The 23,556-nt window shown below is 40.0% G+C and overlaps 1 protein-coding gene and 1 long non-coding RNA gene across 2 annotated transcripts in view; one reads left to right on the top strand and one right to left on the bottom strand.

Annotated features, from left to right (window-relative positions):
* Window positions 1-23,556, top strand: part of LOC121362875 — a 134,776-nt gene continuing 111,220 nt past the window's right edge. The window contains exons 1-2 of the long non-coding RNA XR_005956593.1: window positions 1-136; window positions 1,329-1,471. This is a non-coding gene — a long non-coding RNA (uncharacterized LOC121362875). The remainder of the gene's footprint in view (window positions 137-1,328; window positions 1,472-23,556) is intronic.
* CDX4 (caudal type homeobox 4) lies at window positions 8,379-16,573 on the bottom strand. The gene is made up of 3 exons (XM_041484778.1): window positions 16,150-16,573; window positions 11,034-11,179; window positions 8,379-8,585 (listed from the first exon to the last, which is right to left on the bottom strand). Exons 1-3 carry the CDS (start codon window positions 16,571-16,573, stop codon window positions 8,379-8,381), a joined length of 777 nt encoding a protein of 258 aa, XP_041340712.1.

Here is a 23,556-nt window from a genome sequence, read left to right as displayed (position 1 = left end):
GGGAGCGCGGCCGCGTTCCGGGCCGCACGGTGCGGCTGGGGCCGCCGGGCCGCCCGCGTCACCCCCTGCGCGAGCTCCCCGGAGGCGGTGGGGAGCGGCTTGTGGCCGGTGTTGCTGGCCGGAGGCGGCCGCTCAGGTGCGCGCGCGCCCGCCCGCCCCTCGCCGCTCCCGGGCGGCGGGTAACGAGCCGGCACGGGGAGCTGCTGAGAGGAGTTAGCGTTGGTGGTTACAGCGAAGGCGGAATAACCTTGTTGAACTCTTTAACTTGTTTTCAGAAACTCGCTCTAAGCCTTCCGTGCACAAGGAAGCGGAATATCTCTAGTATCGTTAGTAGAGTTTATAACTGCACCCGCTTCCCTTCCCTTCCCGCCGCCCCCGCCTCGGGTGCGCGCTCGCGCCCCTTCCCGCCCCTCAGGTGCGCGAAGGTCGCGAGCCGGCGCGAGCGGCTCCCGGGCGGAGCATTAATTTTCTGGTTACAGGCAAGCCGGGAAAAAACCTCACTAGATTTTAATTTGCTTTAAAAAAAAAAAATAATAAAAAAATCACCCCTGAGCCTTCAGCGTACAAGGGGCCTGAATATCCGTACTCTTGTAACCGCGCTTATAACTCCTCCGCGCGCCTCCCTCGGGTGCGCGCGCCCCGTCCCGCCCCTCAGGTGCGCGAGGGGCGGCTCCTGAGGGAAGGTGGAGGCAGGTGCTGATCCTCCTTTATTTTAACCTCTTTTCCAAGTGTGTTTCGGTGACGGTTTTAATAAAAACAGCCGCGTAGCGCTTTCCGCCCTTCCCCTCCTGTTTTTGCCCGCTGTGTTGCTCCCCCGGGCGCCTGAGGTGAAGATGAGGGAGGGCGGGGGTTGTGGAGTTTTCCCGGAGTTTTGGGGTTTGTTGGTGGGTTTGGAAAGTGAGTTATGTGCAGTGTAATGGAGTGGTGAGACGGAAGAAAATCCACATAGGGACAGCAAAACTGGGGAAAAAAATTTTCTAAGAATACTTCAGGGGAATGCCCCCATCAGGTGTCAGCTATTATTGAGGTAATAAACACTTAATTACTCACCTACTGCAAATGGAAAATAATCCAAAAACTATTGGTGTTTGTAATTGCAATAGAAGAATGAAAAACGAAATGATGAGGGGAGTGGTGGTCCTTCCTAGTGTTAGCATAGCTCCTATAAAATGTTGGCTCTGGTATGTGTACAGTTCAGAATTCCTGACCTTCAGGTACTCTAAGGAATGAGCTCACCTCCTCCTGCATGAGGTAAAAACGTGTCTCCATCCCTGTCTGTTGTTTCCAGGAAAATACTTCCCTCATAAATCATCTTTCTTGTTTTTCAGGAGTTTTTAGACTGCAGCAAAATGCAGATGACTTGACCGTGAAAACTTTTGTCGTCTCTGAAAGTAATATTTTATGAGCTACAGTTTTATCAGTGCTGCGTGCTCTTACTTCAGCACATTATCCATCTTGTGTGGAGCTGCAGGTAAATCACACTCTTAAGCTAGAGAAGTAAAATTAAGAGGCAAATTGTTATAAAATGAAATTTTGTTCTCCTATTTTTGTCAAAATACTTTTTTTCTTATTTAGTGAAGGTTGCAGTAAATTGCAGATAAGGTAATTAACCAAATACTGAAAATACAGCCTGTTTAGAAACATGATAAAAAAAGAGAAAGTTACTCAATACTTAAGGATCTGATATTTTTCCTACTGCTCTTCATCTTTATGTAGATTCATAACCAATGGAAGGAAAGTGTTGAAACAACTCAAAGTTATATATAGGGGTATTAATAACCTAGTGGTCTTTATTTTACTCTCATTTAAATTCCGGATGTTTGCTTTAACTGGTGTGAAAACCAAAAAAGTGAGTGTTGTAACTGAGAGCACTGGAGGAAATGATAGTTCTGATGCTGTGCATTTACACTGTGGGCTTTAATATTCAGTTGAGGTTGTCCTGGTTGATGGCTGCTTTGGTGACCTGTCTGTGGGAAAGGCCATGCAAGCACAGGATGGTCTGGATTGAGAGGGGACTGAAAGCCACAGGCATGGACACCTTCCACTATCCAAGGTGCTCCAAGCCCTGTCCAGCCTGGCCTTGGACACTGCAGGGCTTGCATGTGTTCAGTGTTTTTCCAATAAAAATGTCTTGAAAATTTCTCAAGGATGAAAGAGCAAGGGACAAGCAGAATGTGCGCTGGAAAGTGAAATAAATCCCATGGACCTGTCTGCAGGGTTGTGCAGTGTCACATTCAATGTGACGGTGACGCTCAGATGTTAGGGCAAGGTCTGGCAAACAGGAACACATTCAGCACAGTCTCGTGTTTAACTGAAAAAGCTCAGTTTAATGCAACCTGGGTTTTGATTTAGTAAACAAGCCAATGTTACATTTAAATGACCTTGTGCCAGAAGGACACATGTGATGTGACATTAAGCTCCAAAGCAGGTGGTACAATAATTTGCTGAATTGAGTGTAAAATGAAGCATAACTTACTGTGTCACCTCTTTATAGCGAGGGTCTGAGGTGTTAACAAACCAAGTAAATAAGTGTTTTTAATTGGAAAAGGTATTTTGCTATAGCAGTTCATATTTAACAGCTTGTGCTTTTAAATAATAGATTGAAGTCAAAGATCAGCTGAAGTTGCACTAGATTTTTTTTTAATGTGTATGTGTTATCTCACTTAGGAACAATGACCATCTGGTTGAAAATAGACTATTTTAGAAAAAATACCTTTTGTGTCCCATGTCTGTATTTAAAGAATGCCTGTTGAGTATTGGGTTTGACAAGCCATTACCACAGGGAATTTTTTCAGCATGACTTATCAAACTTTATGGCGTCAAGGGAAGAAAGAGAAGCTTCATTTTCGGTATTCTTTAGGATGCTATTTATTTGATGAAACTATTATGCCATAAAAACTGAAAGATTTGTGGAAGGATGATGGTCTCTGGCAATGTTTATCCACATAAATCACTTCCTTTCTTAGAATCAGAAGTGTTTTATATAAAGCATGAAACACAAAGAGCAGAAATCCAGGAGTTAAACCAAAGCACAGTATTAAATAAAGGCACTGTTGGGAGAACATGGAAAGAGAATGTTAATGTGGGCCTGAGAGATTGAGTCTTCTTGCAATGCCCTTTTCCCCTGTTTGTTCCACACAAATCACCCCCACACAGGCATTCTTCAGGAGGAGGAATATACAACAAGTGATGTCAGGTTGGCTCTCAGAATTCCCTCATTTCAGACAGGAAGAGGTTGTTGGATAATGGGAATATACTCTTGGAGTTTGGAGAATGTATTATAAGTCTGGTGGACAAACCCTCTTGCTTCTTGACCAGCTAATGCAAACCCTTTTCCTAAGGTGATTTGCATCTCACTGCAAGCTCCCATTATTTTGTTCAGAAGTAGAAATGTGGAACTCATCAGGCAAATGTGGATATGCTCATTTGTTGAAGGAAGGCAAGTCAAGAGTTGGGTGTGAGGTTCCGTGAAACTGATTTTCTAATGTCTGGAAGGGTTTTGGCTTTGTGCAGGGGTCTGCAGCTCTGTGCTGCCTATACTGAAAATGCCTGATGTAGATTAATTTTCAAAAATAATCTAAGTTTCAAGAGGTTGTCAAGTTTCTGATCCAGGATTTTTTTCACCAGGATGACTACTACAAACAGCCAATTAGATGTTTAAATTATACTGTCTTTGTAAACTGATATTGTAAATATCTTATAATGAGGTACTTTCCCATTTCTAGTCTAAGCTATCTGTAACTAAGGGCACATCTGTATTTTTCTTTATTTTCTCCCACTGATCAATATTTAGAAGTTAATTACTCAAGCAAATTTACTGTGGTGCTACACTGAGTGTCAGCAGGAGCAGTTTGTGCCAGAGGCCCTTCTTGATGAAGTATTTCTGGACAGTGGGACTGAGGAGGGCAGTTCTGCCAAAGCTTTGGCACCTCTCAGGATTCTCATAAGAATTGAGATGATTCAGATAAATGTCAGAAGGGATTTGCTGGCTGCTGGAATTAGACAGTTGTGTGATGCAGGGTTTTCTTTTGATATCAGCATGGTGTTAAAGGGGCTCACTACCTTGCAAACTGGAACCACCAGTCAGTCAGCTGAATTCAAACACTGATGGTTTTCTGTTTACATTCACTGAAAAACAGGAAATTTGGAGATCCTGGGGAAGAGACCCACTGGGTGCAAAGAATGGCATTTGATTTATTATTATTTTAATTGCTAAGGGAGAGTATAACTAAAGTCCCTGGAGCAGTCTTCAAAGGAAGAAAGATAAATATTGAAAAATGTTATTTACAGCCTTTAGTGTTTCATCCATGTAAATACAAATTTAAATACAGGGATTGATCGCATCTGCTGGAGTTTCTCCTTCACAAAAGCACTGCTGAAGAGTCAAACACAGCTGCCCAGAAAATGGTGGAATGCAAGGACTTTGTGGTGCCTCCATCCAAGGGCACATCCTGATCTCCTGTTCCCATGCTGGCAGAGCATGACCAAGGATGGGCTCCTGCCAGGCTGGCCTGGGGTCCTTAATGGCCCTTTGAAGTGTGCCAGCATGAAGTGCTCAATTTATATTTTGGTTTGGGATGATGCTATCTGGCTCGTGTAGCTGCAGTCTGATAAAGTGTCTAAGGCCTGCAAGAAGCAGGGTAAGGATTTTCTTTGAGCTGCTTGCCATTTTCCCCTCTCTCTGGCTGTCCTGAGGTGACTTTATGATGCTGGTATCCCCAGTTGTCTGTTCTGTTTATGCTGATATCAAGTTCTGCACCTTTAAGACTTGTTCTGAGAGAAGAGGGAAGAAGAACCGTGGAGTTTGTTATCAGAAGCTGCACTTGCTCCCCAGCATGCTTCTCCTAGACTGCGTTGGCTGCAGTGGACAGCAGGAGAGAGCCCTCCTTTGCTTTTTAGTTAGTTTTTTTTTTGCTAGCTAAGGCAGAGAAGTTCCCCAAACTGTGGTTTTTATTTTTTCTTAGAACTGTTCAAACCTGCTCTAGACTAAAAACCCAGAAAAACCCCAAAAGCTCACACCTGTAGCTCACCAGGCCTGAGATGCTTCATTCCAGCACCAGAGGGACTGATAACAAACAGAGTGAGCTGAGCTACACCTCACAAAAATACTTTCTACATTTGTCATGTCTTCAAAACATGACAAACTTTGGTTGTTTTGTATTGTTCATTTTTTATGCTAGTAAATATTATATGTATTAAATAAACAGGGGTTTTCCTGCTTTTCTCCAAAGAAATCTTTTCCAAAACCAATTAAAAGAACTTATATTTGCTTTCTAAAATACCCCAATTCAAAAGTTTCCTCCAAAATTTGCCTTAAGCCAGGACACTGGCTTCTCAGCCTCCCAAGCTGATATGCTGACTGCAGTTAATCACTCTCTGATGGAGTTTACTAAAAAATATCCTGATTAGTCTAAAAGACTTTAGTCATTTTTCCTTAGATTATTTCGAGAAGCAGCTGTGCCACTGCTCTTAGGTTGAAAGGGACACTGTGATCCATATTGGGGGTAGTTATGCACAGCAACAGAGAAGGGGAATGACTTCTTACTTGACTTAACTGTAGTCAGAGAAGATAATCTGATCTACTCTGTAGGCTTAGAGATAATTTTCTAGTAGATGAAAGAGATTCTCCCCTAAGTATTTATTAGTATATGCTTGGGATACACTTAAAACACATCTGATGGATAAAATTCGGGATTAAGATCATGAAAAAGAGAAACAGTTTTTATTGACAAAACTGATATTAAACATGCCAGAGGAGGTGCTTTGTATCCCATTCCAACTCTAAAATCATCTAAAGTGGGCTCTTTTAGAGTGGTTCCTTTATCAACTGTGGTTGTTCTGGGTGCAGTCAGTGGCTCCTCTGAGCTGTTTGTCAGGGGAGGATGATGTTTCCTGACTGCCTGGAGCTTGGTTAAAAATCTGCAAGATGATGATTTGAATATGTTGAATGTGAAGCTGGTAAATAACTGTGTTTCATTTCAATTTTGTCATAAATGAGGAGGGAAATCTGAAGCAGTGCATTTCTAATACACAAATATAATGAATGGTGTGTTGTGTGTTATAGCTGTACTTGCCATTCCTCCTTGTTGATATGAAAACTGATCAGAGAAAAAAAAATCAGAACTAGAAGTTTTCTCTCTCTCCATCTCTGTGCCACTGCTAAGCCTCACAAAAGCCCTCTCCTGGTTTCCATAGAAATGGCCCCTGATTTGAGGTAAAGGTTCACTTCCCTTTTTTCTTGTATATCTAAAGTCTGGGTTTCCTGAGAGATTATTTTATCCTCTACATCCTTCATGTATAGAAGGGCAACCCAGGTAGAGGGCCTGATGAAACTGGAGAAACTTCCTCTCCCAAGGAAAAAAAAAAAAGAATTTATTTGACTGAAGAAAAGAGAAAAAAGGCTTGTGTGTGTCACGTGCATTTCTGTGAATGTGAACAGAACCAGCTCTGTGTGTGCACGTTCCTCAATGTGCTCTTGCTCCTATAATGTCCCTGTGATCCCACTGGTAGATCATTGAGCAAATTTAGGAGATCCTGAGTTAAAGCCATGCAGATGTCTCAATTTCTCATCGGGCTGAGTTTTATAACTATTTATGTACACAAGATTTTCTGTTTACAGTTTGTTTGCTTTAGAATACACCCATTTCTTTGAGCCATATGATAGGAGATGACTAGAAAATATATTAGGGAACCACCCACAAAATGTTTACAGTGAGTAAGATACAGGATTTCTTCCTAGTTTAGTTTGAGACATTTATGTCTAGACAGATAAAATTCAAAATTTAGTTCTGATGAGTGTTACTGTTGTAACTTCCAACAGAATTGCTTTCATGGAGTTACTCTAACAGAGTTATTTTAAAATAAACGGGGAATCGTGTGGCATATCCTCAAATGTGTTATCTAGTGTTTTGAATCCAGATGCTGAGAGCTTTGACAAGTCCTGTCCGTGGATGGAGTCCAGTGCATTATTGATGCTCATTGACACAAAAAAAAAAAACCAGAATTTATTCTGCTGTTTCTGAGAGCAAGAGTTTGATGTTGAAATAAGTGATACATGATTTTCATAATGCTGTTTTCTGTTTGTGTTCTGCTTTTTTCCATTTTTATTACCTTTGCTCCCCTTGACATTTTCAGGAATATTAAATCTTCCCAATAGAGCTGTTTACTTCTATACCAGCAAAAAGGTCATTTAAAGAAATTCCAAAGAACAATACTACTGAAGGGCTTGGGGATTTTTTTAGTGCTTTGGGTTTTCTTTCTGCTTTTGCTAGACTCATCACTTGTCTCTGAGATACCATTGCTACCTTCTCACCTGCCAACATGGAGGAGTAATTAAAGCAAACCCCACTGTGATCATGTCCTTAATTTATGCTCTTTCAGGAGTGCCCATGAAGTGAACATTTCTTTTGTGATTGCTCAGCTGCAGGTGACAGCTTCAAAATACCCTCTCAGCTACTTTGGCAGGGTTGTTGCCTTCAGCCCCAAATAAGTGTCAGGGATAAAATCAGTGGCCTGAGACTGTTCCTGTTTCACTTCCAATGTTTACAGACATCAAGCAAATTCTTTATTTGCTTTTTGGTGGTTTGCTTGTAGTAACAGTTCTGTTTCCATTCCATTTGTGCTCGGATTTTTGAGTAATAGTATGTGCAGTCCTAGAAGATTGAGGTAATACTTGTCTTCCAAATTTTCTAGCATTTCCTAATGTATATGAGAAATTGCTGTATTTCTTACAGTGGAACAAATTTTGGCAAGTTTGGTATATTCTGTATCTGTAACTATTGCTTGAATACAATCCCACAGGACAGAGATGATATGTGTTATTTAATTAAATGCAATATGTTGGTATAGCAACATTATTATGTTCCTTGAGCATTTAAAAGTATTTTAAATGGTTTTGCCATTTTCAAAAAGTAGCATCCTTTTCAGTCCATTTAAGTGTAAATATTTATTAACATCTACGATTTCCTCTAATTATATAAATGGAACAAACCCAACTCACCCAGATGGTTATATTTTCTGCAATAGAACTCTATTTTATAATCAGTTCTCTTAGTTTGCTGTGTATATGGATGATCAGACTAGAACTACCTGTACTGAATCTTCAGCTGGATCATTCTTTGTGGCAGTGTCTGAAGCAAATTACCTGCTAGCAAAGATACCGAGAGATGAATCTTAGCAGCACAAAGTCCCTGAGATTTTTGCAATAATTAAAATAGTTTGGTTATAGGCTCAGATTTCCTGCTTAGAAATCAGCACTCTGAAGGCAGATAAATGAAAATGGTCCCTTGGGAAGTTGAGTTTCCAAGGTGGGGAGTGGCAGTGGTGGTGAAATCCATTCTTGCTTTTTCTTTTTTCCTGTTTTGGTTTTTTCCCTCTGTTCATTCTGAAACTATGACTTGATGAATGTCATTAGGCTGTAATCCATTTATTCCATGTGGTGGTGGGAACAGAGAATTTGACAGTTCATTTGGACTGAGTGAACCAGAGTCACTCTGAGCTGAGCCCCCGCTGCCATCAAACTGCGAGATTTTCTTCTTGATCATTTTTCTCTCTTTTGCTCGGCGATTCTGGAACCAGATTTTCACCTGGAGCATTATAAATAATACCTGATTAATTCAAAGTGCTGCTCAACCTTTTGCAGTAATCATAGCAATGGAAATGTAGGTAGGTTCAAAACCAATATTTAAAAAACCCAAACCAAACAAACAAAAAGCCATGAGCAAAAAAAGCCCCAAAGCTAAAACCAAACCAAGAAACCCTCCACAAACAAAATACTGAATTTGTGCAGTGAAAAGTTTTTGCATTATTCTGTATTAACTTTTGGCATAATAACCAATGGAAAATTGATTTTTCTTGATTTCCTTTTTTTTTCTTGGGCCTTTGGTGTAAAGTGAACACACTGTGTTATATTTAGGAACACAGAAGTCAATGAACTCATTGAGACTCAGGCCACAGAGTTCATCATTTCAGCTTTGCCATTGTCATAATTTAGAAAGATGCAATTATGGGATTAATTGTGAAGATTTCTTTATTATCTATGTTACAGATTAATTCAAAGCCTAGTAGTGAGGGTTCTTTTTCTTAATTTATGTTGTGAGTGTTTTTGTGTGTGCTTATATTCTTATGTATTTAAAAGTTTTGACTGTTTTTATTACTGGAATATATATTTCAACATGTATTTTACAGATACATATGTACTATTATATGTATGAATAGATATATCAGCATTAAAGACAGTCAATTTCCCGGGCTCATTGTGCAGGTGAAAGACTTATCTGTTTAAAACCTACTTTAAGTATCTCTATTTTCTTTCCTTATGTGAAAGTGTGAATGAGGAGGAACTTTGTTTGCATTTTCCTGCTTGCTAACTGTGTTCTTAATTCACAGTATCTGTTACAGCCTTTAAGATATGTTGAATACAATACAATATAGAAAGTTGTACCCTTGCTTTGTATTAAAAATCTCAGTGTTTTACATTTATTTTTACTATCTTGCTGTTATTGGTATGAAGAAGCATTAGCTTTGTCTGTCCTGTGGAAATGCTGATCAGTTATGTATTTTGTCTGTATTATACTTGAAGGAACTTTACCAGGTAAAAATGGGGTGGCATTAGGAGCAGCAGCTCTGTGAAAGAAAACTGCTGATTTTCTGCAGGATCACTGGTGACTGCAGGCATGTCTGTGTTCTAAATCAGCCAGCTTGCAGAACATTAAGGTGGAGGTTGCAAATCTCAGAATTGCAGTTCTCTGGAAATTTTCCAGTGCAGCTCTATCCTACTGTGTGACAAACTTAGTCCATCCATGATAAACTTGGTTTTTGTTGTTCCTGCCTGGGAGCACTCACAGTCTGTGCAGTGCACTCAGTACTATATAGGTCTGGGACTGAACATCACTGCACTAAAATATGTTTATAAAATCCCAGTGCTTGATCCTATTGATTGTCTCTGCATTCCTACACTTCCAGCCTCCATTGGTCCCTCTCTATTCCATGGTCTTCCACAGACTGAGTGCAGAATCAGAGGAGGCCACTGAAAGGGAAACATTTTAAGAGACCTGAATGTGTATATTTAGAAAGAACAAAAGCTTGTAAAATTCTAAAAAAACCTCTAGTTAATACTTACGTCAGGGCAATATTCTGCTTTTTAAATGAGATGACTAATTCAGTGTCACCAAATCTGCCCTTCTCCTCTAGCTGTAGCAGAACCATTGAAATTCTGGAGGCTTGGATCCAGCAGTTATTATTTCCACACATTGCAAAACTGTGCTTGGGAGAAATGCTCTCCAACACAGGGATTTTAGGGAATTCTCATCCCGAGTTCCTCTAGTGTCTGTATGAACATGGCTAACATATCTGTGCCCTGCTCAGGAGCCTGGCTTTATCCAGGACAGAGATTAAATATGTACTAGACATGAGTGAAGGCAGAGCTGCTCTCCAAGGGAGCAACGATCCAAATATGCACTTGAACATTCCCTGGATGGATAGTGTTGGCTACACATATGAGTGGCAAAAAGAGATCCTGACTTGAAAATCCAAGACTGTAAAACCCCCCTGAATATGCTGAAATCTGACAGAGGAAGAATGTGGCCTGTGGAAATTGTGGCAATATATTTGTAACAAAAGCCCCCATAGATATTTCATTGGATTGAGTTCTAATTTTCCTGTCTTCCAGCTGAAGTATATCAAATGCTTTGGATTTTTTGCTGGCCATTACTTGGTGTGATTTCAAGAAGAAATAAAATTATGAATGTTGTAACTCTTTGGACCATAGCTAAGACCCTGTTAAGCTGAAGTGTTTAAATTCCAGCTGGCTATCAAGCTATAAAGTAAGAATAACTACTTTTTAAAGTATGAGTTAACTCCTAATGTCGAGTTCCATGTAACTGGAGGGTTCTGTCAAATTAGCCTGTTAATAACTGTGGGGTTGTGCAGTGGATTCTCTGTGTGTCAAACGCAGAGAGGCAGGAGGTGGCTGCCTCTGTGTCCCCTGGCAGTGCCTGGGCACTGTGGGCACACCTGAGGGGTGCTCTCTGTACCTGTCTTTCCGAGAGTCCCAGGTTTGCTGCGAGTTCTGACTTCCTCCTGATTGTGATGTATCTGTTGCAGTGAAATTCCTTCTCTAATTCCAGTCTCTGGTGATCTGTGTAAACAACCCGGTACTTTTCTTTTGTTCTTGTTTTACCTGGTTAGAAAAGAAAGATTATTCATACATTGAGTTGGATTTTCCATAGCAGCTTGCAAACATCTCGGGCATTTCCCAGACATTAATTAAACTACAGAATACTTGTATGAGATTGTTTGCTGTGGTACAGAGGAGGAATAGAGGTGCAGGGTGAAGTAACAGACTATTGGTTACCATAAGTGTCTTCCCTCTTTATTTCCCCTCTCTGTAAACATGTATATAAATGGGAAGCTCTTAAGTGATAAACACCCTGAAGCATTTTAAATAATTCACAGCAGTACATAATTGGTGCTGGCTATATTAATCTCAAAGGGGTTTCATTTCAGTGCTCAGTGAAGTGACTTCTGTGTCTATGAGAGCATAAATACCCAGGATTTCAAGACTGAGCTTCAGTCACAATTTGTGCAGTTGCACTGTGGCCTAATTCTTGATCTGAGTTTCTAAAGATTGCTTCTTTAGCACAAAGGTATGTTCTACTCGAAATGCTTTTCCTTTCTTTTGTGGCCATAGGATGAACTTAAAAGTTCAATAATAATTTAATGTACTTTCTCAAAAAGGTCCAGTCTTGCAAGGTGCTGAGGGCCTGTAGGATATTCCTGAGGGTACTCTGTGCTGGACTTCCCTTTAGAGTTGGAGGTACTTGACAATTTGTAAGATGAGGCAATAAAATCTTGTAAAAGGATTTCAGGATCATCCTCTCTCTAATGTATAAAAGAAATATTCTTAGATATACTGGATAAATACTGTTAAGAGAAGCATTACTAAATGTATAGAATGTATTTCTCATTTAATATCATTTTTAAGCAATTCTTCAGGTAATAATAATCCAGAGAGATCAGTTTTCAATTTATTTGTTCTCCTTTGCACTTTCAACAGCCAACTAGATAGTTTTCCTTTTCTCTTCTGATCTTCCCAGTTTTTTTTTGATGTGAGTTTTCTGGGACAAACTGTGGGACAAAGACTCCTTTAAAGTGGTTCCCTAAAATCCATTGAGGTGTTAAGATGAAGCACACGCCACACAAAGGAGCGACAAGGAGATCTTATCAAGAACCCCTTTCACATTCAGAAACACAAGCCAATTGGTTTGGAATTTACAAGCCCTAAACAAATGTCAGACGCTTTCATCTTAGCAGAAGAAAAAGGGACAGAAATAGATGAAGGAATATTTTTGCCTCAGTTCTCTTTAATTTTGGACCGACACCGAGGACAGACTGGGATATTTTTATCTGAAGGTAGACATAGCTGAAATAAGCATAATTAGGGATATTTTCCCAAATTCTATGCCACTTCAACTTTCCAGCAGAGAAGATTTTCCTGCCTAAATTTGCAGGACTGAATCATTCAACTAAGTTTACTTTTTGCATGGTACAAATTGTTGGCTTTGAAATATTTGCCCTCGGTGATAGTTCTAATGCTAACAATAGTATAGATATTCAGGTTCCTTGTAAACTGAGGGCTTAGAGGGAATCTTTGAAAACAAGTTAAAATTCAACAAGGTTATTCCGGCCTCACTATAATCAGCAAATATAACCATGATTTGAGGGGGTGGAGAAAAGGAGTAGTTTTCCCCATTCCCCTTGGTCATAAAATTCACAGAGTATTTCTTCTGAAGACAATAAAGCTGGGAGAAGGCCTCTTTATTTGCTGTGAAAATCATCACCCTTTCCGGCAATATAACTCCTGAAGAAAAGAGGGAGAAGGAAGAGACAAGACTGCATATCAAAGCAAAGTGAAGTGTTAAAAGGGTCTGTTGCCTCAATATGACAGATAGGCCTCAAAACCTCAGACAATGTAGGCCAGTGGAAAATAGATGTCACAACTAATTTACAAAGAAAAATAAATTAGCATTAAAGCAGGGGCCTGGCCTTTTTTCCTGCTATTCTGTTTTGCTTTCTGGCCATGTTTCTGCTGTTCTGTAATCTGAATTAATTGTACGTCACAGCTTGTTTAAATAAAGACATAAAGTGTGTTGGCTAGAGTTTGAAAAAAAATCCTGTGGCTGAGCTTGTAACATGAAAATCATGTTGATCTTTTGTTTAGTCCTGTTAAAGTCCCTTCTCTTTCTGAGAGGGGTCACTCCCAGATGAAGTTTCAGATGAAGTTTTAAACCCTTTTTCTAGGCCCTTTAGATACCTTTTCAGTAAGTTTAACACCTTGAAGGTTCTCTTGTTCTCAGAAAATCTGCATCTTACCCTGTTGATTACACAGAGTTGAGAAAATAATTGGAAGTTCTGCTCCAGCATATCTGAAGTGGATGGCAGATTTTTTCATAGATTTTCAGTAAAACCAGGATCAGACTGTCAGGAATTCTTTAGATGTTCTTTTCCTCACTTGGTGGGCCTGACTGGGAAGGTCTCTTCACCAAGCCCATTTCTGGTTTTTTAAACAAATTCTTTTTGCTTTGTATATTTGCCATGTTTGTGTGTTTGAAGTAAAACAAGGGTTGGTTCTGAATATACAGTTATGGTCCTTTAGTCAGAGGATATTTAATTTCAAATCACATTTTATCTGTTGAAAGGACAGAGTACTTCTGTCTTTGAATCTTGTTTCATCCTGAAGATTGACTTGATCAGGTAAATTTTCATTTCACTTTACCTGCAATTGAATTTTGTTTTGTATCATGCTAAATAAGAATATTGAATCAGAAAGTAGTGTATTTAATAGAGTCTAAACAGAGAGGAAACAATTCCCACTGACATCTCCTCACTCAAAACAATTCCCACTGTCTTTAGGACAGTATTTCAAGAGGCTCTCTCATCTAATTAGATGTGTTGTTGTTTCTGTTACTCTGTTCTGCTCACGTACACTGACGTGTGTACACACTGGTGGATTTAACATGTGTATGTTTCTGCATGGAAATGTATTCGTAGAGTTTAGGGCTGTCATTCTGGGATTTTAAAGCAATGAACTTTATTAAGCAGTGATAACATTGAAGGAGAGGAACCAGTAGCTACTTTGATAACCCAAATAATATTATGGCAATAAGGAAAAACAGCAAGTGTGTTTCAAAGAGGGGTTATAATGGCATCAAGTCAGTTTTCTTCTAGAGAAAACACTGATAAGGTGGTACAGAGCAGTTAGCTGCATAATTTTAGCCTTGTAATTTATTTGAATTCTCTTCCATTTTTCACAATTTTTTCCGTGTCAGGATTAAAATTTTCAGGTTTGGTTTGGTTTTTTTTTTTGTTTTTTTGTTTCTTTGGGTTTTTTTTTTTTTTTGACACCAATGAAAAGCTAAATATCTTTGGTAACTTTTCTTGTTTTGCACAATTCCCACATTTGTGCTTCACTCTCACGATCTCTTTTTTTAAGGTGGGTTGATGCCTTGAGCTCATTTCTGTGAAGTCCTTGGCTGTTTTTAACACTTCAAAGGATTGGGTTCTAGGAATGCACAGCCTAAGGACATGCAGCTATTGATGGGCTCTGTTCCACCTGTCCCGAATGGTTCATAAAGTATTTCAGAATGTGTGTAAATCCTGTGTGAGCACTTTTGAGACTAGACATGAATTTAGGCCCAAAACAGTGTCTCTGAATTGCAAATATATTTTATAACTTTGGACAAGCACATGAGAAACCTTTCAGGGTCTTCCAAGACTGTTCAATGAGTGTAAAGCAAAGATTTGGATTTTTAAGTGTGTTAAACTTTAAGAATGCTATTCTTCAAGAATGCCACACATTGAAAATTCAGTGCCAACATGACACAGCCAGGGCTGCCTCATTGACATTCAGTAGTCTCAGCTGAATTTGATCTACACTCAAGTCTTGCATCACTTCTACACCTGGCAATCTCCAATGATGTTAATGAAGTTACTGGAATTTACATGAGTATACAGAAGGGGGGAAAGCAGACTGAATCTGCCTGGCTTTGAAGGCCTTTGTAGAGGCTCCAAGTGAGAGGAGAGCATTGTGATATCCTAATGTTCACCAGGCATTTTATATTTAGTAACAGAGGCAAAACAATGTGTGCCTGCTTTATAATTAAGAAACAATTACCAGGCTAATTTTGCTCCTGAGTAATAACCATTTGAAGGAGGATTCTGTCTGAAGCAGCAGTGCCGATTTTCTGTGTTTTCTAAGATTGCTCCAATTGCAATGGCTCTGCTTTCTTTTGAGTATTTCTTTGTTGCTCTCTAACACACACTTATTACTTTTAACCTGAACCACAGATTTAGCAAACCTTGCTACACGCGGTTTCTACCTTGGGAATATACATGGAAAGGTTCATCTGTCAGGTAGCTTGTGGCAAGAACAGGCACATCAGTGAGTGCCACTTCCAGAAAAGAGATTTTTAATTGTGTAATTGTGGAAGCTGAAAAATTCTGGCATGTAAGGAAAGTAAAAATGATGTGAAATTAAATTAAAAGGAAGTTTAACCAAGGAATTATGTGATCTGCAAACAAAATAGTCTGTGCTGATTGTTTGAGTCAGATTGTTTCTCTAGGAATATTTGTGCTCACCTAATAAATCTGGGCAGAAAAATATGAGACACAGGAAAATTGCAGAAAATTGCATAATCACTGCAGTTAGATCAGAGCACATGGTTTTCTTTATAATTATTGAGACATCCATAAGCTTTAAGAAGATCAACCTGATTCTGTATTGATATCTCCCCTGCAGCACAAAATAACTATGTAGTATTTCTGTCTGTAACTGTTAAATGTTGCTGCATTGCTCCATAACACCTCTATGTTTATCACAAAAAATGCTTTACAGAGTGTTCCAGTGGGGATTCCTGGAGCTGAGCTCCAGCTGTGACCACATCAGCCATTCCACTACAGCAACCACAGAAAGCCTTTATGGGAGAAAGTGAAACTAGCGCAAATTTAGTTAAAACTGCATTAAACAGCAGTAGGTTAAATAAATGTCATAAATGACCCACCAACCTATGTGCTTCAAGTAAAGTTAATTATTTCTAAGCTCAGTGATAGCAGAAGATGCTTTCTGAGGTTGGAAGTTGAATTTGCACTCACCAGCAGTGTTGGTTTGCACCGTTTTCCTCATCCACTCATAAGAGCTGTGCCTTTGGCTGTTGGGAGAGATTTGCTGGGCATTAATGGTATCTACAGGAGGTAAGGCCGCAGCAGCAGCGGGGTGCAGGGAGCTGTAATCAGCAGAGCTGTAGGAGCCCTGGCCAGGGGACGAGCCATTGATGTGGGCAGCGGGCCCGGCGCTGGAAGGGCCTGGGCCGTAGGCGCTCCAGTCCTCGCGCTGGGGGCCGTAGTGGGAGCCCCAGGCCGGCTGCCCGTGGCTGTCCAGGGCTGGCACAGGGTGGTATCCCATGTACTCGGAGTAGGCTGGAGCAGACACGAAGTTCTGCACGGGCAGGGTGTTGTTGGCCCTGGCAGGTCCTGGGTACATGCTGGCTTCCTTCTCCAAGAGCGAGCTCACGTACATGGCTGTCCCGGCTGTAAACACGGCGTCACAACATCTTGGTCCTCGGTGTCTTCTTTTACTGCTCAAAAATATTTGTGTTTGGTTTTTCTAATAATGCCACTCTGCTTGGAATCTTCTACTTCATCCTCTTTTATTATCCACTGTGTTACCAGGTGCTGGTGGTAATGGTTTACCAAGATCTTGTCTGACGTCAGCCCAACTGCCTGCCTCATAATTACATTTACATTCAAATGAAGGGCTGACCAACCCCACCTTGCTGCTGGTTCTGGTGCTTTCTCTTTCAGAGAACTTTTATCTATCCTATTATCCTGCCCTGATATTCAACAGTGATCCCAGTCCTGTAAGATGATGCAACAGTTGCTTAGATTTGTAACTTAAATAGTTATGTAAATCTATCTTTTTAAAAGAAATTAGAGTGGTAACTATAATAGCAATGTTGAACATTCTTCTTGTCTGAAACCTTTATTTTGTCATGTATTATCAATCAACAAATAAATCTGTTACTCTCTTAATTTCTCATATAATTAAAAAATCTCCTTTTTAGTCTTTAATGGATACAGTCAATTTGAATAATTGTAATTCAATAACTTCAAAATATAGAGCACCTTGTAAACAGCATGTCTTGAGTATAAACGTCTCAAAAATGTTCCTCACATTGTTGATGTTTGTAAGAGGTTTTCCAGAATAGGAGAGTTTAAACCTCTGACTGTAAGACACATACTCACACTCTTCCCATACAGAGTGATTTAAGAGATCCCTTCATCTGGTGGCCGTTGCAAACTGATAAATTTTAAAAAGCAGACAATAAATCTTCCTAACAAAGATGGTGCCAGAAGTACAAAGAAAATGACTGTAAAAAGTAGTGAAAAAAGTCTTTGATTAGGCCCAGGAATATTGTTGGCTTCTGTTTCAAGCCAACCTTTATCTGCCTGAAAGGAGGCTGGTTCCTTCCTCTGAGGCTGCTGGCTATAGTCTGCTTTCCTTGGCAGCTTGGGCCAGGGAGATCAGCAGGGAGAGACATCTGGGTTGTTGAGTTTGTGAATCAGAAGTGCCCTGATGCTGCTCTGTGACACACGGGTGCTCCCTGAGTCAATGTTCCTGTCCCTCTGAGAAAAATGATTCTAAAAGTGACTTTATATCCTGCTACTAACAGCTTGTTGTTAACAGGAGAACTAAACCACACCCTAGGACTTTAGAATTGCCTCTCTGCGTAGTGTAGCTGCAATTTGTGGAGTGAATTCGCTGTATTTTTATTTTGGATGGGTTTCTTTGCAATGAGGTATTTGTAAGGGCTATGCTTGCAAAAGAGGTGCAAATTACAATGAGTTGTTTCCCTTTACAGAGGTGTGGGTTTTCATTCAGTATCCTTTGTATTTTGACACTGCTCGTATTCACACATCCCTTCTAATTCCAGCACTAAAGGATTCTAAGTGTGTACTTACAGACAGGAAAGATATTCCTCTTCTTTTTAGGACTGGGCTTTTTGGGGAAAGAATTTGTACTGAAAAGTGTAGCAAAATCTTTGTAATGAATTTTGGTATATTTACAGAATTCTACATTAAGCATTGGGATCCTCAGAATGTTGAAGCAAGTTGCATGGGATAGTGCATGATAAAAATAAGATCTTCTGTAATTGGTGTACCTTTAAAAAATAGGCATTAAAAATAAATTGAAAGAGGCTCTTATTCCCTTTCTCTTGAAAGACACAGAATTGTAACACAATTTTTGAAAGCCAGCAAAATTTTTAGTACTGAATGTCATCCAAATTAAGGAAGATTCGTTTCCTGTATCCTTGGTATATTTATCCTGTTTGTGAGCATTATCCCCCAGTTAAATTCCCCTGCATTGCTGCGTGTTGTGCAGGGCTGTCAGTCATAGGCAGATCCACAGAAGGGGAAGGTTTTGGCTCCATTGGCTCCATTTGCATCAGGGGTATCCATGAACATTGGCTGCTCAGAGATTTAAGCTCAGCCCCAGCCCCGTTGTTTGACTTCCCCCAAGCACACCATTTTCACATCCCTGTGAATGATGTAAACTCATATTCTGCAGTAGATGATGGGAACATTTTAAATCCCTGGGGTTCCTCTTGCTTTATGGGATGTCTCTGCACATACCCCCACAATTTCAGTATCACTTAATCATATTTTTGTATCTCAGAGCGTTATCCTTTATTCTCTGTTCTTCTTTTATCTTTTGTTTATGCTCCTCCTTTCCCTTTCTTGTTTTGCCTGTTCCATTATCTGAATTTTCTTCAGTTCTATTTCGATTCTTTCCAGAACATAATTAGATCAAGATACTCTGATGGCAATTTGCTACACTGATTTGATATCAGCTAACAATAGTAAGCTTTGAATAAGGCATTTTGTTTAAAAAGATTTACATAGCAGGATAAGATTGCTGAGGAGGACTGCAGATTTTTAACACCAAAGTGAGAATAAGATAGCTAAAATGGCAATGTTCAAATGATCTGCACCCAGGGTCTGATATCTCCTATTTTGTGTAACAGAACAGGGGGGAGATATTAAAAAGGATCTGTACCTTTGCATGTTGCCTTGTAGTTTGAGGCTACCAAAATTTTGGGGTAGCTCTCTGTTTTCTGAGAGCTAATTGACTGTTAATCTGAGTCTGCCTTCCAAGGATCGTTTCTTGGCCATGCTCAGGCCCAGCATGTCAGCAGCTTCAGAGCCACAGAAACCACTGACCCTTCAGTGCAGTAACTTAGGCTGCAGTTCAGGGACGTTTCTGGTGGGCATGGCTTTCAGGGAGTACCAAAAAGAAGGGGAAAAGTGAACTGCCATTGCCTTGGATTGTGTGGGGCTGGCAGTGGCTGGAGTAAGGGTTTGGTGTGCTGCCTGTGGAAGTGCTGGTGGATCATGGGCCCTCTCTGGACTCTCTGGGGTGGTGGGGAAGTGAAAAGAGTTCTGAGGCAGTGGGCTGGATATCAGAAAGCTCTGCCATGTGGAGTCTTGCATTTGCACCATTTTCTGCAGAAACAGGATAGATCTGTGTGTCACCAGCAGCAGCAGTGCTGTGCTCCTTGGCAGAATTCAGAGAGATGGATTGCCAGGAAAACTGAACTCCAAGGTTGCTTTTTTTCTTCACCTGTTCAAATGCCAGGTGTAATTGATCTACTAAACCAGTGGCCATGGGAGTTGTCTCAGTGGTTGTTGAAGTGAAGTTTTATGTGTGTTAAATCAAATGTACTTTGAGATCTTCGGGGAAGAAAATTTTCTAACAAGTGGTTGATGAAAAACTATCAATAATAACAAGTGTGGTGCTCACCACTGGAACTCTAAAGGGTTTGTTTGTACAGGCAGTGGAGATGGTGCACTATTGTATAAGAGCTGTTCTAGAGAGCAATTCCACCCCAGTAATAATAACATAATCACAAACGTGCAATTAAGTGTTTTAATGACAGCTATTAAAACTGCAATTTCAGGACTACTGTTACTTTAAAACTTGCCTGTAGAACGATAACTTACATTAAAGGTGTTTACAACTCTGATAGTTTTTATTAGGAACTCTTACTCATAAAATTACTCTTCCTTTTATATGGAGATAAGAAGACAATAATCTGTCTGTTTTTGAAGCATGAAAATGATGTGAAATCTCTCTTGGTCTGGAGAATCAAAAAGCAGGTGGGCTGAACGTGTCCCTTTGTGGCTGAGGTGATAGGAATAGATGTTTTCTTGCCTCCAGATGACCACTCCAGTGACACTGCAGGCTCAGGAATGCTCCTAGCCCATGTTTTTAGAGCTGCGTGCTTGGAATTTCACGCTCAGGACTTTGTTAGGGAACTCTGTATTGCTGATTGTTCTAATGCAGTTTTTTGGAGGGGTTACTGACCCTGTATTCAAGCTGGGTTTGCATGCACATTCATTCCTCCTAAAATTCTTAGGCAGCAGTAGGAATCTTGAGGAAAGGTCAATCAGGACATGGTTTGTTGTCAGCTGAGGGCAGATCTGTTGGGAAAAAACCCAACTAGTGATGAAGTTGGGTTTAAAATCTTAAAACACAGCTAAAGAGGTGGCTTTTGCTTTTATTGAAGGTTCAACAAACACAAAGCTTCTGAAAATTTTATTTGCCCTTTTAAATTGAGCTTTTTTAATATACAGAGCCCTACTTAGGTCTCATTTTCAGGGCTTGAAATGCAAGCATGTGCACGTGGCAGATGTGGCACCGCTCAGAGAGCTGAATGAGCAGTGCTGACTGAGCTGTTCTCACTTGCTGAACTGAATCTGCTGGGGGAAAGGAGGAAGGGATATAGCACAATTTCAGTTCTGCCCTGTGTCTCTGATCCCTACTGCGGATCTGTTTTTCATAAGAGAGCAACAGAAGAAATAAAGATGCCAGCTGTCTGTGAAGCCTTCCTCAGTGGTATTTGGTTTAATTTCATGCTCTAAAGTTTTGGTTGTCAACAAATCCTTTTGAAAAAATGATGAAAAGTGGCTGGTAGAGAGCTGATTGCATTTACCCTTCTGTCTGCCCCACTTCTGTTTTTCTGACTGCTGCTAATGACTTATCTTTAATTTCTAAATGTTAAAATGTATTTTATTAATATATTTCATGGATAAACTGCATCAGTTTTGCCAGGAAGGAATGTCTGAAGCTAAAGGAGGGTCTTACTCTTCTGAAATCGAAATGATTTAACTTCCGCTTCAAAATCAATACTGACAGAAATAAGAGCATTCCTTACAGCTTCACAAGCTTGAATTCAGCAGGAGTTACAGAGCCTGTGTGTGAACCCCAGGGTAAATCAATTCTTTAGCAGCAGAACCATGAAAATGAGCAGCAACTCCTCGATTGCCATTGATTTGGTTCCTTCCCGAGCAGTGCAGGGCACTGAGCTGATCCCTCCTGCCCAGGTGTGGCTGGGTGGGACTGCTGGGTGCTCCCTGTGAATCCTGCAGGCATTATTTGGTGTTGTCTTTCCTGCAGGAGCTAACAAAGGAATCCATTGCCTTCCCTGTTTGCCTGCCACCGCAGCTTTCTGGTGCTGGCAGCCTGGCATTTCTGCCACACATTTAACTCTGGGCTTACTGTCCATGTAGAGTCTCTGCTCCCTCAGAGGGACTCTGTTTGTTGAGGCTTGGATGACCAAGGGGTGTATCTTAATTAATCCTCTCCATTTATTGTCAGACATTTATGAGCAGGTTTTTTTTTTTTTTTTTTTTTTTTTTTTTTTTTTTTTGTTTTTTTTTTGAGAATTGAAAGAATTAGTGCTCTTTGGGTGTGAAAGCAGCTGGCAAACATTTTCATCATAAAACCTGAGCCTATTTCTTTAGCTGGTAAGCTTTGCACAATATTGTGTCCAACTAACATCCAGTGCCATCTGAAATGTGACTGTGAGTCATTTTCAGGGATGTGTCATTTCAGTGCCCCTGGACCGCCCCAGCAAACCAAACAAGGGAGCTCAAGCAGAAATCTGCTTTTTAATTTTTATGGTAACATCCACAATTAATGTATTTTTGAAACTCCTTCTTGGGTAGAAGGTGACACATATTTGATGCTCTCTCCTATGTCCCTTAATGATTGCATAACTCCTAAGCAAGAATTGAAGATTTTTTTTTTTTGAAATATCATTTTGAATTGTATATTTTGCTTAATTGCAAGAAGATTTGGTAGAAGGTGCTGTTTGCTTGGTTTTTTTGTACCATCTAGATCACAGTTCTAGCTGGGAAACAGGGTTTAAACTTTAGTGAATTCCTTTGAAAATTGGATATTCCTTGATAGTTCTTTTAATCACAATTAGGATTAAGGGCTTAGATATTCCTGTGATGTAGCCTAAGGTATGCTTTTCTTCTTCAAGGCACTTCCCTAACAACCAATCAATCTTCACAGTACTCTGCTTTAGTGTCCTGAGTTTTCAGATGTGATAAAAGTGATGAGTTATTTGATACACCCAAAGTCAGGAAGAAAGTGAGTATTAGCCTGAGGATGGCACCAGTATTTCATAACCCACAGTAAATGTACCCAAATAATTTCAGCTGATTTGTCTGCAATTTTCTGTCTCTCTTATTTTTATTTGGACAGAGTACAGCAAGTTAACAGCACTGCACAAGCTTCTTAGAGAAAAATCATTTCCTTTGGGGTTTGGTGGGCAACTGTTTAAAGGATTAGAGCCCATTGGAAATACTTAACTGGGGAGATTGCTGGGAATTCTTACAAAAAAATCGAACTACTTAAAACAGCCACTGGCATAACTAGAAGGTTAATAATCTCTAAGGTATTGCCCTGGTTTATAGATACTGCTTTTGGAGCAATAAATTTTAACCTTTGAACATGTGCTTCTGCAAATAAAATCCAGCCTTATTTTGTGTACTTAACAACTTCTGATTGGAAACACATAGCAACCTATAGCAAGCATGCTTTCAGCAAACTGGAGCAGAAATGAAGCAGATCTTCAAAGTGGTCACTTATCTTCCTCAATAACTCTTCTACATGTAAACAAGATAAACCAGGTCGTTCTGCCAGATCCCACTCTCTTTGAATGATGTTTAAATAATTTTAAAGAGAAAGATGTTGTGTTCAGAAACATTTCTTAAAGTTCTTCCTTGGAGTACTTTTTTCCTTTTAGAAATGTTAATGCAAAATTAAGCTATGTCATGAAAATGGGATAAAATAGGTAGCTGTGGACCTGATTCTGCAGAACCCTGGGGCCAGGCTTCTTATCACTTAGCTTGAACTAGGTCTTAATTTATAGTATATCAGTGCAAAAGACAAGTTTCCCTCTGTATCCTTACCTTTTGAAAGTCTAAATCTGGATTTTTAATTGTTTTTTCTCTAGTCTGCAAGCACAATTCCATTTAATTGGCCAGTGTGAGGATGCTTTTCCTAGTGAAGCTTTTCCAGTCTCTGTTAAGTTAAATATCTGTGTATATGTGAATAAGATCTCTAACATTTCCCTCTGCCAGCACAATGGCTGTGTTGTGTATTTCCAGTGGGCTGCTCTTTTGGATAGATCCAATGGCTCTTTCTTGGGA

The sequence above is a fragment of the Pyrgilauda ruficollis genome, unplaced genomic scaffold (assembly GCF_017590135.1).
Source record: "Pyrgilauda ruficollis isolate IOZ18807 unplaced genomic scaffold, ASM1759013v1 scaffold67, whole genome shotgun sequence".
Taxonomy (NCBI): domain Eukaryota; kingdom Metazoa; phylum Chordata; class Aves; order Passeriformes; family Passeridae; genus Pyrgilauda; species Pyrgilauda ruficollis.
This window is presented reverse-complemented; position numbering and strand designations above follow the sequence as displayed.